At 38.4% G+C, this 15,679-nt stretch overlaps 1 protein-coding gene across 2 annotated transcripts in view; it reads right to left on the bottom strand.

Moving 5' to 3' along the window:
- LTBP1 (latent transforming growth factor beta binding protein 1) overlaps positions 1-15,679 on the bottom strand; it is a 140,616-nt gene that overhangs the window by 1,775 nt on the left and 123,162 nt on the right. For both annotated transcript variants that reach the window (XM_053458561.1, XM_053458560.1), the window contains 6 exons: positions 15,127-15,213; positions 12,968-13,096; positions 11,626-11,766; positions 10,446-10,616; positions 8,470-8,583; positions 3,450-3,602 (listed from right to left, as the gene is read on the bottom strand). In XM_053458561.1, the coding sequence (XP_053314536.1) occupies positions 3,450-3,602; positions 8,470-8,583; positions 10,446-10,616; positions 11,626-11,766; positions 12,968-13,096; positions 15,127-15,213 (795 nt within the window). The remainder of the gene's footprint in view (positions 1-3,449; positions 3,603-8,469; positions 8,584-10,445; positions 10,617-11,625; positions 11,767-12,967; positions 13,097-15,126; positions 15,214-15,679) is intronic.

The following is a 15,679-nucleotide window of genomic DNA, read 5'->3' on the forward strand; positions in this document are numbered from 1 at the left end:
ACAGGCCAGTTGAACAATATGTAATGATAAATCATACAGGGGTTGAGTAAAGTGCACTGTGATTGGACCTTTGATGTATGCCCTACACAGCGTGACTGGTAATTTGCACATTTATAAGGGTATGGCGGTCAGTGTGGTGTATACAGAGGAGAGGGGCAGCCGGATAGTGTTGTAAAAAATGTAACAAACAGATAAAAGAGTGAGACGGAACAGGGGGAGAACGAAAGGCAGTGAACAAAGAGAGAGGCATGAGAAAATAGAGAAGATGGAAGAAAGGAGATTTAGTCTAAGGCAGAGGAAAGGGTTTTTTTACAGTAAGGACAAAAAGGATGTGGAATTCTCTGCCTGCAGAGGTAGTTTTATCAGAGTCTGTACAGACGTTTAACCCCTTAATGACAATTGCCGGTCCTGGCACGGCACGGAAAAGCATGTGCTTTACGACAATTGACGTGCCAGGACCGGCACGTCTTTAAACGGGTGCAGAAAGCGATCTACTATCGCTTTCTGCACCCAAAAAGCGTTGCTGAATGCCTCGACCTCGAGGCATTCAGCAACGCCGCGATCGGCACGAAGGGGCCATCTCTGGCCCCTCCACGGGGCGTCAACATCCGCCATACTTTGTATGGCGGCGGACGCCCGTTTTAAAAGCGTTTAGGAGGCGATCGACGATCGCCTCCTAAACTTAAATGGTGTCGCTGGAATGCCTCGATCAGGAGGCATCCAGCGACACCAAACACTAACCTTTTGATGGGCTGTGACCGCTCCGGAGAGCGGTCACAGCCGCAGCTGCCGGCAATCTTCGCCATCAAGGAAGATGGCCGCCGTCCTGTAACAGGAACCACAAATTTTAAAAGTTCGCTAGATGGTCCAGACCATCTAGAGAACTTTGGCTCCACTTGCAGGTTGAATACAGGTACTGCATTCACCATGCAAGTCAATGGAGCCCAGCTTTCTAATCACAGTGTGATTAGTAAAAATAAATTAAAAAATAAAATAAAATTAATAATAATTAGAAAAAAATAGTAAAAAAACAGTAAAATGTAAAAATCATTTCCCACTGATGTCACTATCAGGGGAACCTCCAAGTTGAAAAAAAATGTTAAAATTTAAAAAAAAAAAAAAAAAAATATATATATATATATATAAAAAATATATTTTTGTGAGCAAGTCCTAAAATTAGCATATTAGCTTAAAACAATTCTCGCATGGAAAGAGTTAAAATACTGGCATATTAAATGCCCGTGGGGTGTCTACTTTTAAAAAATGTATGATTTGATGGGGTAAATTGAATGGGCCAGGTTCAACAACGTCCCAATTAACACGGGGGGAAGGATGGCCACACATCTAATTTCCAATTAGAAAAATGCACACGTACCAAATGTGGCCTTTTAGTTCCCCCAAAAAATGACACACCCATGCATGTGGGGTATCACTGCACTCAGGAGATGTTGCTGAACACATTATGGGGTGTCGTGTGACAGCGGCATATACCAGGAGCTGTAAATTCATACATAAAGTAGGTGTGTGTGGGAAAAATACACACACAAAAATATTACTGCAAACTTTGAAAAAATGCTGGTGGTAAAATGTGTGCATGCAAAGAGTTAAAATACCAGCATTTAAAATACCCTGTGGTGTCTAGTTTTGAAAAATATATGGTTTTGTTGGGCACACTGAAATGGCCTGGCTTAAAGATGTACCAAATAGGGCATGGGCAGTGGATCCCAAATGCCAAAGTTCAACATTGAAAAAAGCGCATGCCCCAAATGTGGCCCTTTTGCCCCAAAACAGCCAGGCAAAATCATTCATGTGAGGTATCGCTGTACTCAGGAGATGTTGCTGAACACATATTGGGGTGTTTTGTGATAGTGACATATACGAGAACATTTTAATTCATACCTGAATTAAAATGTGTGTGGAAAACCAAATGCAAACAAATGACTACCACAAAGTTTGACAAAGACTGGTGGTAGATATGGTGCATGGAAAGAGTTAAAATACTAGCATTTGAAATACCCTGGGGTGTCTAGTTTTCAAAAATATATGGGTTTATTGGGCACACTGAAATGGCCCGGCTCAAAGATGTACCAAATAGGGCATGGGCAGTGGATCCCCAAATGCCAAAGTTCAACATTGAAAAAAGCGCATGCCCCAAATGTGGCCCTTTTGCCCCCAAACAGCCAGGCAAAATCATTCATGTGAGGTATCACTGTACTCAGGAGATGTTGCTGAACACATATTGGGGTGTTTTGTGATAGTGACATAAACGAGAACATTTTAATTCATACCTGAAGTAAAATGTGTATGACAAAACAAATGCAAAAAAATGACTACCATAAAGTTTGACAAAGACTGGTGGTAGATATGGTGCATGGAAAGAGTTAAAATACTAGCATTTGGAATACCCTGGGCTGTCTAGTTTTCAAAAATATATGACTTGATGGGGTAAATTGCATTGGCCGGGTTCAAAGATACCCGAAATGGCACAAGGGGGGAAGAATTACCAGATTTGGAAAAAATGGCTTTGAAAGAGCAAAACGCTACCTGTACTTATTGCCCCATAATGGGTAGAAAAAAGCAAAAAAACATAAAAACATTGGGTATTTCTAAACTCAGGACAAATAGTAGAATCTATTTAGCAGGTTTTTTCATTACCTTTTATAGATGAGTAAAAGATTTTTCAACTAAAAGTTAGAAACAGTCATTTTTTTCTAAATTTTTCACCATATTTTATAATTTTTTTAATAGTAAATAATATGATACAATCAAAACAATGTCATCTAAAGAAAGCCCTTCTTGTCCTGAAAAAAACAATATCTAATGTGTGTGGGTTCAGTAAACGGGAAAGAAGAAAATTACAGCTAAACACAAGCAGCGCAGAAATGTTAAAAAGGCCATTGTCACAAAGGGTACAAAAAGTAAAATCAGCCTTTGTCTCGAAGGGGTTAAACAGCAACTGGATGGAAAAACATAATATTCTGGGATATAATCTTTAATTCTGGGGAAACAGCTTATTGATCCAAGGAGAAATCTGACTGCCAAGAAGGATTTTTTTCCCTGGTTAGTGCAAAATAGGAAAGAGCTACAAACTGGGGGGGGGTTGCCTTCTTTTGGATCAACAGCAACAAATTAACAGATATAGGAAAGGCTGAACTTGAGGGACACATGTCTCTTTTCAGCCTATATAACTATGTAAAGGAGAAAAGAAGATGGCGGAGTAAGAGAGAAAGTAGAAAGAAATAAAGAGTGTGTGAGAGAGAGATAGTGGGCACATACACAGGCTTATTTCTAAGGAGCATTCTTTACTACCATAGAAGCCAATGGAATATTCTAACTGTAAAATCTGCACTAATTTTATTGATTTATTAAATTAGAGTTGCTCTCTATAGAAACATTTACTGTATGTTTGTACTTGATTTGGATGTATTTTCATGTAACTTATATCTTACCAACACAAGTCATTTTCATCATATCCAGGTGAAATCCATCAAAGCAATCACAGGTGTACCCTTCTTGTACTCGCACACATCTTCCGTTTTCGCATCCGTTTAAAATGCCGCACTCCTCAGCCTGCAGCTCTTCATACTTTCTTCCTCCAACACCTACCCAAATAGTAACAGAACACACCGAATTACAGCCGGAAAACCCCACTCTCTCGATATTGTTTTTTGTCACGATCAGAGTGATTGTAAACCATTGAAATGTAGCCAGATGGTAAATGTGTTTCCAAGAAAAGAGAAGAGTTTTATTGAAACAAAGGTGTATGCCGCATTTGCAGTTGTTACCACAGTTAACACAGAGACCGACTCAACTTTAAAGGACAGTATGGTTTTAATACAAATGTTTTATATATAGCACTGAGCATAATGTGCCAATTTTCTAAAACAAATATTGCAATGACAGCCGCCGAGAGAGACAGAAGAAATAAATCCAACGGACACCTGAACATGGAGTCTACAGATAAAACACTGGAGGAAAACTTTAAAAACAGCTCATTCCCATCAAAAAGTAGGGTACATACTCCTTCATTTCCCACTTAGAGATTATTTATTCTCTAAGTGGGAAATGACCAGTAGAGGGCAGCAGAACTTCACAATAAACAGCTGTAATAAGACATCCCATGAACACTCGGGGAAGTGACTCCATGTAGAAGTAGTCGATAATAAATTAGAATGGATGAGGTTGGAGCCATATAAAACCTACATGTAGTTTTTTACTCATGCATACATTGAAATATGAATCGAGGCAACTGAGTCTTTTTTGGGAAGGGACTTCTGCAGTTAGGGATTTAATTTAAGGCAAACGACTAAGTTTTGCCTGTTGTTGATTGGGATGTTTTCCGATACAATACAAAAATACATTTGCATATGTTTCCCAATAAGAATGTGGTAAGCAAAAACTAGACTTATAAAAATAGATTTATACTTAAAATCATAACATTCACGATGGATAAGATACACAATCAGGCCTGGACTGGTCATATATACATCAAGAATGGGGCGCAAGGACATGTGGAAAAATAAAAATAACAATAATAGTGTAGTAAATAAACACATTCTAAATATGTATTGGTGTGAAATGCACTCACAAAAGTAGCACTGGTCATATGACACACCGGGCAAATGTCCGGTGGACTGCTGGCCAACAGTCATATCCAGCCATTCTTACAGCGCATTGGCAAGACATTGACTGCTCAATAAGATTATTTCTTTTCTCTTCTACAAACGTAGTGCTTAACCCATAGACAGTTACAACAAAAATTAGCCTGGGATTGAAAAGCGCTAGATATCATGCACAGGAAAAAGGATACTACAAACAAAGCCAGGGGGGCATCATGCATGACAAGGTTTTGTTCCCACAAAATCACATGAAAGGTAGTCAGCTAACTGAATGTCCGCACATAGCCTATTACCCATTAGGCAGTCACTTCTATGTGACAGCTTGCCTAGGAACGGCCCTACCAGTTAATACTGTTAGGGAATTTAAGCATGCATTGGATATGCTCAAGGCTATCCTAAATATAAGACAAAACCGAGGTTTGAGATTATTACAGCAGGTACCAATTGGTAGACTAGATGGGCCAAATGGTTGTTACCTGCTGACAAATTGTACGTTTCTATAATAATCTGCATTTTTTTTACCATTTAAAGAATGGTGTAGCAGGTTTATGATTAGTCACTATCCATCCTATAAGAATAATATATTACTAAAAAGATTCTCCAGCTTGTATCATAACAAAATCAGTTACTTGATAATTCCTGCACGTATATTGGTTCATTCTTTGGCCTACGCAGCTCATCATAATTTTTCTTAATGGAGGAAATGATAAGTGAGGATTAACAAATCATGAGGGATGTAAAGTATGTTTAGCTGAAAGTTTTTGGCTGAGGCATACGTGATGACAATAAGTGATGTAATTTAGCCTTTAAATATGTAAAGACAAACTGGGATTTGAGCGTTACGATTGTATCTACAATATTTCACATGTATTAATTCAATGTATTTTGGAATGAAGGGGAAAAAGCTGCGTATACAGTACAGCTTTTGGACAGAGGGAGCTCTTATATTGCAGGCATTAGTTAGATAATAAAGGAATATTTCACTTTTTTTGCAAAAAAAGAGCTGTCCTAATATGATGCAGTTCACAGAGGCTCTTGAATAAGAGCAACATTTTAATGTGAGATTTATTATGTCACCTTAAAGATATTTTTCTTCTCAATTTTAATGTCTCTCGCTAGTGCTTTAAGCAGAATCTATCATTTTTTGTTATAAATAAGGTTTATTCACAGAAAATTCGCACAATGCAACGGAGAAACATTAAGGGGGTCTTTTTAAGTTTTTATGCCAACTACCTATCAGTGCTTGATTTTGTCATATGTCATATGACATTGTGGAGCGGTAGATTGGATGTGTGTATGGAAGATGTAGGCCAGCCTCAGCCTGTTCTAATGATGCAATTTTTTTTGTTAATTCTAACGACACAAAATATAAAGATCCCTTGTTATTAAGTCTTCCATCTTAGTAAAATGTAGAAGACACAGCCCAAATGTACAAATCTTATCACATGATTTCCAGCATGAAGCTAGAATGCAAATTAACTGCTGTCATATCTGTGTGTTTAGGAGGCTGTAATACATTTGAATGGGCCATCACATTTCCGTTGTCATGCCTGGGCATATGGACATAAGCTTAAAGTTAGAAGGGGCAGTAGGTAATACGTATACGTACTGAGGTATGATGGATTTACGTCACACAATTGCATACCTACATAGAGCTAATTGCTCTCCTGCTTGAATGTTAACACAGATGTCATTGTTTGGCATGATAAACTGTTAATCATCCATAAGATGGCTTTCATACTCTCTGCTGCTGTACAGAAATTCTTCAGTGTCCAGGGTGCCAGGCTCACCCTTCTCTATTAGGACATTCTCTAAATGCCAATAACACAAGGTCAAGTTTGCACCATCTGGGGCATTTCAATGTGCTAGAGGAAGCAGTAAACATAGCCTGTCAGCACCGAGCAAAGATTAGACGGTAACTTGCAGTGCGTGGGTGCTGAGATATCACTGACCTGCCCAAACATGCCTGGGACTGCTGGTGCCAAGGTATAAATCTGTATATCTAAATTCTTCAACAATGTTTTTCTAAATTCAGGATTGCTGGTCAACTTGCAGCATTGAAATCTGTTTCAGATTTACAGTTTCTAGTGTGGATTGAAAAAAGGCAACACATCGACCCACTCTAAAAGCTGTGTAAGCCTTTGGCAGTGTTGTCCTACAAAAGGTGTGTGAGATCACTGATGTCCCATGCATGCTGAGGGTGGACATAGTGTTTATGGAAGGTTATCAACCTAACTATGACACTCTTGAAAACACAGGGTGTATACTATGGGCTTATTCTCAATTATTCTTTGCTTAACATTGGGGGTGTTAAATAAATAATGCAAACGCTGGTGAAGCCAGATATTTTAATTGGACTGTGTTTGGCAAAAAAAAACCTCTCTGCTATTAAACTAATAGATAAATAAGTAATAAATTAGCACAATTAAACTTCAAAACAGTAAAAGATAAATCAGGGTAACCTTGATGTCCTAACTTGAATTCTCTCTGTGTTGTTTGTTTGCTCTTGATCTTCATAGCACAGAACTCTTAAGATTAATTTCATGCTTCATATACAGAAGAAACTGTACAACATGCAGATTTTTATTTATTTTTTAATTCAAAAAAGCCACAAGAGACTGATTATATGCATGATGATTCACTGGGGAAATAAGTTCAATATGTCACAGACTGTTATTTTATGCTCATGCAGAGACTGCAATAATGTGAAATTTGGAAACATTCTACAGGTCTTTCATATGACATATAGTATCCTTAGGGTCAGTAACACGCAGGTTGTATTTGCTAAATCCTGAATAGTTGCTCTGTTAAAATCTAAGAGCAGATGCTAGATGTCCTCTGTGAATTTACCATTTACTGAACATTGCTGTGCTTCAGCAAGTTATCCCTTTTTGAGTTTGCTAATCTCACTGAAGACTCCATTGGAGGACTCAATTCAGCAGAAACATGTTTGTCCAAAAATGAACATAGTCATATTGGTCCCAGAGAACATGTAAAACCTTTGTTACTCATATTATACTATAAATATGTTGGCCTACTAAGATATATCACAAACTTGTAATGGCTAAAGAATATTAAAATTAAGCTACCACTAGTTATTTAACCAACTAGGTTAGACTGCAAGGTGTCCTGGTATCTGGCACCTGACACAGCAACATTGTATAGTTGGTAGCTAGAACAGCAGCCACATGAGTAGATCAGGCAGGGCCAGCCTTAGGGGTGTGCGACCTGGCAACAGGGGCGCCGTCTGGGACTTAAATTATAACATTGTTTGTTTTTTTTGTAACTTTATGTAACATCCTTCATGTTAAATAAAGTTTTTTTAACTTTATTTAACATGGAAAACACGGTGTTTTCATTTAAGTCCCGGGCAGGGGCGCCGAGCAGTTGCTTGTGAAAAAGTGAGAAAGGGGCGGGGGGCGGCAGTGAGAAGGGGCAGGTGGGGGGGAGGCAGTGAGAAGGGGCAGAGGGGGGAAGGCAGTGACAAGGGGCAGAGGGGGGGAGGCAGTGACAAGGGGAAGAGGGGGGAGATTTTTTTCCTTTCTTTTTTTTTGGGATGGGGGGGCACCAGAGGAGTAATCCGCACAGGGCGCCAGAACACTTAAGGCCGGCTCTGAGATCAGGCAATTAGAGGCACTTCACACCAACCGAAATACATTACTGAGTTAATGTACATAGAGTGACAACTGGTGAAATGTACTATAGCTTGGTAAGCGTGACTCAGAAGGGTAATTCAACATATAGTAGCATAAAATATGTAATTCTCCTTGCAATAAATAGTGTGAGTAGATAGATTTAATTTTTTTGAACACAAAACAAATTACATTAAAATGAACTTTAGTCTACTTACGTTCCTGAAGACTATATGGATCGGGTGAAGGATAGTCCTCAGAAAAGTCAAGAGCATCTTCTCCGTAAGGTTGTCTATATCTAACTGGAATGTTGCAAAGCTGAGCGTAGTCCTCTACATAAAAAAATAACACAGAATAGAATGGGCTTCAACCACTACGATTTTACCAAATAATTAAGTTTTTTGAATGTTCTCACACAATATTCCTTCCATTATCACTCAAGCAGAGTTAAAAGAGACATCCTGAAGCCTTTGCGAATACCAAAAGAAACACTGTTAATTATTAATATAGCCTTATTTTGTCTCCCTTCAGCTAGAACAGTCATGCAAAATTAAAACAAATAACTATACTGGTTCAAGTTTGTAGAAATGGAGCAATCAGCCGAATTAAGCTATTGGTGTCCACGGTGATTACTCCTCTTTTTTCAACTTTGCACCACAACTGCTCTTAAAACATAACCCCTCATGGGGTTTAGCAGCATTCTATTTAGGAGAATCTCTGTACTCTGTAACAAGATGTTATTTATATAGGATTACTAACACTTAAGCTTTTATTTGGTCAGGGCCCGAGGGCTGGATTTACATAGATTTAATGCGTTTTGAAAGGTATGTATTAGCTTAGACAATTAGTTGCTCATTGATGTTGACACAAGTCGTGTAGTAATTGTATATTGCATCCAACCTTGATGACATACTTTAGTTGTAGAAAACGGTATAGAATTATTCCTGTACTGATAAAATATCATTTTTACAAATTGTTTTCAAAGAACTCCAAAAACAGTAAGTTAGCAGGAGTGTGAATATATTTGATGACAATCTAGTAACCAAGAGTACATTTCATACCGAAATACAACATACCCTGGGGATTGCAATGCTTGCAAGTAAAAGCTAAGTTATTAAAAATACGACTACATCTTTTGACAAACAGTACTTTTATTTATGTCCCTAAATAAATTTGTCAGCTTTAGTAGATAAGTAATGGCTGTGGCGAGCAAAGCTGGTTAGCATATTTTTGAAAATGAAATATTTGGTTCTGGAATACTTGCAATACCTAACCCTTTCCCGAAAGTTAGGAAAATATGAAGTCTTGATATTAGTGCTTAAAAAGATTTCATAATAAAGTAGTTTGCTATCAGGAGACCTTAGGTTGGGTTTATCACATATCTCTGGGTTGGCTTACGTCCTTTTTTAGAATTAATGCTTATATCCACATAGGTATACATTTTCTGTTGGCCAACAATACCATCAGGATACATACCATTGTTCTGTCTTTTTACCGTAATTTAAAAAGTAATTTAACAAGTTAGGGGGAAAAAACAACTAAAGGTATTAGCTCTAGCCTTCCATAAAAAATGAAAATCTAAATTTACAGAAGAGGTAGATTTAAGACGTCGTCTAAAAGAACAGTAATTTATAGATATTTTCCCAGATGGCTATAACTTGGTCAGACAGCCACACATCCTTCCTGATGTCTGGTAGCTGCATCAGCAGCCTCTCGGGAAGAGAACGTGCAAAGACGTATGGCTGGCTTAAGAAAACCTCAAGACACTTTTTAATAGCTACTGTATGCCTGAGCAAACACATTTATAGTTTTATCTACGTTTCTAAGAAAGACAAATTATCCTCCACCAAAAAAAAACATTATGCCTTTGTCTCAAAATGTATAAATCCTACTTCCTAAAAGCATGGTTACGTACTATGGAAATAATAAATATTACTGATTGGTATCCTGTACTGGAGAAAGTCCACATTATTATGTCAAGGTGTAAAAGTTCATTTGTGACAAAACAAACTTTTATTTAAAAATGGAAAATATAGATAGATAGATAGATAGATAGATAGATAGATAGATAGATAGATAGATAGATATTTAGGTGCTGCTTAGTTGCCATGCACCAAATTAATAAAGTGTATTAACGTTCACATGGAAAATATATCACATTCTGTGTTTTCATGAGTTTGTCAAACTGTCTCACCTGAGTCTTTCATTGGGCAGAGGGCACATTGCATTCCCCAGGCCTCGCCATACAAACAGCAGCATTCTGTATAAGTTGTCTGTTTTCCAACCAAAGGCCTACTGCACACAAAGTCTTCACTTAAGTCTTGCCAGCACAGGTCTTGGAAAACATCTGTTTCTTCTGTGGGTTCTATATCACAATGAAAATATGTTCATTTCAATAGCAACGCAATATTTTGTAAACTTTCTCCAAAAATTAAAAATACAATATTTTAAAAGATTATCTTCAAATTTTACTTATTTCTTTTTAACAAGTCCTTTCTTGCAGGGACTGAAACAATGATTTTTGTTTTGGGGAATAGAACCTAGGAGAGGAATGCCAGGTTAGGGTTATGCTTTGATTTTAACACACTTATTGAACTGGAATAGGGAAGGGCAGAGGAGTTATGTTACCTTTTGAGGTTTTCAAAACACTGAAAGCCTAATTAGCCTGAATAGCACAGAAAACCAAGACGAAATGTGGCTTGGCCTAGTAAGTGGCACCATTGTTTATCATGTGAACAAGCTCAACATGCTGATCCAAGACAAACCAAGCCTGGAATTCTGTGGTAGAATCAACAGAGAGAGCGGTGTAATCTGATGTTCTTAGAGAGGCACAATGAATTTATCAAGCTGATCTTAACTACCCTCCTTCGGTTACTTTCATGCTCAATGGGATTGCAATGTGTTTCGCATTTTTGATTAATTATGTATTTATATCATTATTGTGTAACTGTAACAATAACACAAAAATTAGGTTCTACTTCATTATTTTCTTCCTTATTTTAACTCGTAACCATTCAATGTTTTTTAAAAAATATAGAAGCACATGTCTCCTTATAACATATTGTGCCCTAGTTAGTTTAGGGCGTTGACGCCCATCCTTATGCATCAGTATGTGAAGAAAAACAATTAAGCAGAAGTATTTTCTTTGCTCAATTGTATCTTATGGCCAAGCCTGCATAAGATTGAATTGCCTGGCTTGTCAAAAAAAGACAGAAGACGAAAACATCTGCAAAAGACTATCACAGACCATCCGGGAACTCAACTTTAAAACTTCAATGCCTTTACTTTGGTGAGATTTACAAATATAATCATAATTAATAATGAGTTTCTTTACAAAAATACATTTAAAAGACCTAGTGTTTCTGGTCACATACCAACTGCATCCAATGGTCGTATGCATCTCTTTCCTGTTGCATCTAAAACCATAGGCCGTGTGCAGAAACAGCTGTAAGAGCCCTCTGTGTTGATACACTCTCCATTAATACAACTGTTCGGGTCCTGGCATTCATCATTATCTGTTTCATGAGAAAAATACATTGGGATTAACAGTGAATACTTGTATTTCTTTATTCAATAATCATTGGTCTGCCTGTTCTCATTTCACCTTCCATGGTAGCTTACTCCAATTGGTACATTGCCACTACTATATAGTAAATCACTTGCAGTAAAGCAGCTGTGTGGAGCAGCTGGATTTAAAAGCTTGGTCAATAATCAGAACAAACCACGAGAGGTGACACGTTTATGGAGGGAAGTAAAAGCCAAGAGGATTCCTTTGTTGTGGCTTTAGATATTATTACTTACCCATGTGGTACTATGCTAAGTCATCGTGTTTTCCGCTTATACAACAAAACTATGTGTAAGTTCTACAGAGGGATTTGAAGCGGTTTAAACAGGATGACCAGAAGGTGATATTATGCAGAAAGTGTGGCATTATATTACAAAAATGAGCTGGATAATAAGCCTTTACAATGAATGACTCCACGTGAGACCCATAAATGAACCTAGCACGTGAGAGTGATCCAGCTTTATTCATAAAATGGGTGTGATATACTTCTGCGTAGACCATGTATTCAGAGATCCAAACGGGCTTTTCAAGTGTATACCGCAATCATATGATTTCCACATTTCGCAATTTCATACTGAATATTCAGAAGATACTAAGAGAGGCTATAATGTTCACTTTAAAAATGAGGATGGGTCAGCCGCGTTTCCCTGATCTTTGAACTAGCCGCAGATGGCATATAAGGAGTTTGTTCAAAAAGAGGGAAATTGCAGATGCTATGAAGTGTTGAAGGGCTATCTACAGTGAGCTTGCACTGCAAGGAAGTGTGAGCCTTGTGTGATGAAAGTAATTTCAATGACTGGGCCACCTCAGCCAGGCATGCAAGAGAGGGATGGACCTCAAAAAAATGTATAGGGTGGTCAAAGACTCAAAACTACAACTCCAATTCCCATACAAATTCTTGATCTAGTGAATAAGCTATGCTAACATTAAATTAACTACAACTAAGAATGACCAATTAATTTGTTTACAAATATCTTGGGAATCAAGTGAATACCGTACATACCAGCTTTACCCATTTACCAACTTCCTTTACATGTGCAAAATCCAATTCTTAGGTGACACTGTCCCTTTACCCCCAAAAATGTTATAATTTTGGACCAGTGGAGCTTAGCACCAAATACAAGGCAATGTTTTTTTTGATCCATACTTACCTAAACACTGAAATTTCACAGCATCGTAGTATGTGCCTTGTTTGCAGTAACATTCATAACTAGACTCCGTGTTAAGGCAGAATCCATTCTTACATATTTCTTTTCCAAACAACATGCATTCATCAGCATCTACAGAAATGAAATATAAAAGTTAGCACAAACGACCCATTTGAGATAATGTGATGACGTTTTTTGTTCACTCAAGCTTCTCTGGAGTACGGCCCCCAAACAAATCAGCAAACTGTCTCTTTCATGTCTCTTTATGTGCTGCTAACTTTGCTTACAGGAATATTCTTAAATAACATTGAGTTGACTACTCAATTGTCATAAGAACCACACTGTGTATTTTTAGCATGTCTTGTTTTGTCAAAGGTTTTCTGAGACAACCTCTAGTTTTTATTTACTGCTCTACGCAGAACTAGCGTTTGCTCAGAAATTGTACACGATCGTAACTCCATGTATTTTCAAGACTGTTCAGCCCACAAGAATGTCACACTATGTTGGGTCTGTTTACAAAAGGCCGAGTTGGCCTGAGAATACATGAAAAGCTTAGTATTCACATTTTTTTCCCCAGACACAATTTGGCACAACAGTTTTCACAAGCGGTTCTGCTGAGAGGAAACTTAACTGACTCGTACACTTTGTTATCCTAACTTTAATCATTACTAAAATGAATGGGGACACTACTTTGGACAATTCAGATTAATTGAATAAAGGTGATATAGAAATTCCTAGTTTGTCATAAGCTTTAAGACATGTCAGGTTGCTGGATGTTTCTTGAGGCTTTAAGGTTATCTTAAACTCAGAAGAAAATATGAAGACCTTTATTTCATTTAAGATTTAATAATGTCCCGGGGAACATCTTTTATTTAGGAAGAATCTCAAGTCAGCTTAATAAACAACGAGTAACTCATAACACAGTGGCAATTGTAGGACGAGTCCTCAAGAAAGTCTAATTAGATGGGGTCACTTCTGAACAGTATTCAAGCTGGGTTTTGCAACTATGATATACTAATATAAAACATCCAACCTAAGAAATGGATAATTTAACTAGTTGTTGCAGAACGTCTGACACTGAGAATCTGACCATGCACCACGAGATGGATAATTAAGTAATTATATAACTAAATTTCAGTATTATATGCTGTTGAACTGTGTCAACATACACAGCTGCAGCTTGCCGAATAATTTCACTAATTTGTTGTTGATTCAATTTCTGTTCAGTAGTGGAACTACCGGGGTCACAGGGGTCGCGACTGCGACCGGGCCCTGGAGTTCTGTCAGTCAGGGGGGCCGCTAGGCACCCTTCTTTCTCCTCTGCCGCCGCCTGCCTCAGCGCTGCCCTGACTGCAGTGGTGGGAGCGTGAGGCGTCTGTCTCAGGTGACGTCATATGCTGGTGCTCAGCAGTGAAGCCGTGCGCACCGCGGCAGAGCAGCGAGACAGGCCCCGCGCCCCCACCACAGAACTGCACAATAAGTGACCTACAAAGGGGGTAGGGAGAGGGTAGATAGTGAGAAAGGGGGGCAGGGAGAGGGTAGATAGTGAGAAGAGGGCAGGGAGAGGGTAGATAGTGAGAAGGGGGCAGGGAGAGGGTAGATAGTGAGAAGGCGGGGTAGGGAGAGGGTAGATAGTGAGAAGGGGGGTAGGGAGAGGGTAGATAGTAAGAAGGGTTCGTAGGGAGAGGGTAGATAGTGAGATGGGGGTAGGGAGAGGGTAGATAGTGAGAAGGGGGTAGGGAAAGGGTAGATAGTGAGAATGGGGGTAGAGAGAGGGTAGATAGTGAGAAGGGAGGGAGAGGGAGTAGATGGCCTGAGAAGGGGGGAGAGGGTGTAGATAGTGTGAGAAGGGGGTAGATGGTGTGAAAAGGGGGAAGATTGGGTTGGGGGTGGGCCCTGAGGCTTCTAGTTACGCCCCTGTTTCTGTTTATTTTTTATGAGTTTGTTCGTATTCGGATCTTTTCACGTAGAACCTAGCAACGCAATTTAACCTACACGCTGATATGTGCAATACACTGAAAGCAGCCCTTTACATGTATTTAGAATGTTATATGATTATTTTACATATTGATTATTTTTTCATATTATGCAGTATATGTGATTTCACAGTACAGTGTAGATAACAAACAATTCAATTATTGTCCAACAGATGAGAATCTAACCTTGATAGGTCAGTCCAGCGCCGTCGTACAGGGTGTCCTGTGAAGGAATGTAACCTTTTCCTTTAGGGCACATTTCTGCATATTCATCTGTTAATAAAACCAGATATAAATCATCATAGACTGTTAAGAGTAAAATAATTAAAATAAATGACAATGAATGTAATTATATGTTCTTTTTTGCAATTTTAATACCAAACAGACTTGGATTGGGAATAACAGTCATATATATATATATATATATATATATATATATATATATATTTATGTGTGCGTGTGTGTGTGTATATGCATGGTGCTCCTTTTGGTGAGTATACTTTCTTCTGGTGAAGTATGAGATATATACTACTTGAACTGTGTTGGCCATACGACACGTGGGGTACATGTTTAGTGGGCTGTTGTGCACAGGCTTATTTCTTTGTTGCGAAGATCATATGATCACATATCCGTGGGCAGGTGTGCTTTAAATTACCAAGCTTAATTTGTGATCCAGTCAATTTTATGTTGTGCCCATCCACTGTTTTTCAGATGGAAAGGATCCTGAGACGTATACAAA

Source organism: Spea bombifrons, chromosome 3 (assembly GCF_027358695.1).
Source record: "Spea bombifrons isolate aSpeBom1 chromosome 3, aSpeBom1.2.pri, whole genome shotgun sequence".
NCBI lineage: Eukaryota > Metazoa > Chordata > Amphibia > Anura > Pelobatidae > Spea > Spea bombifrons.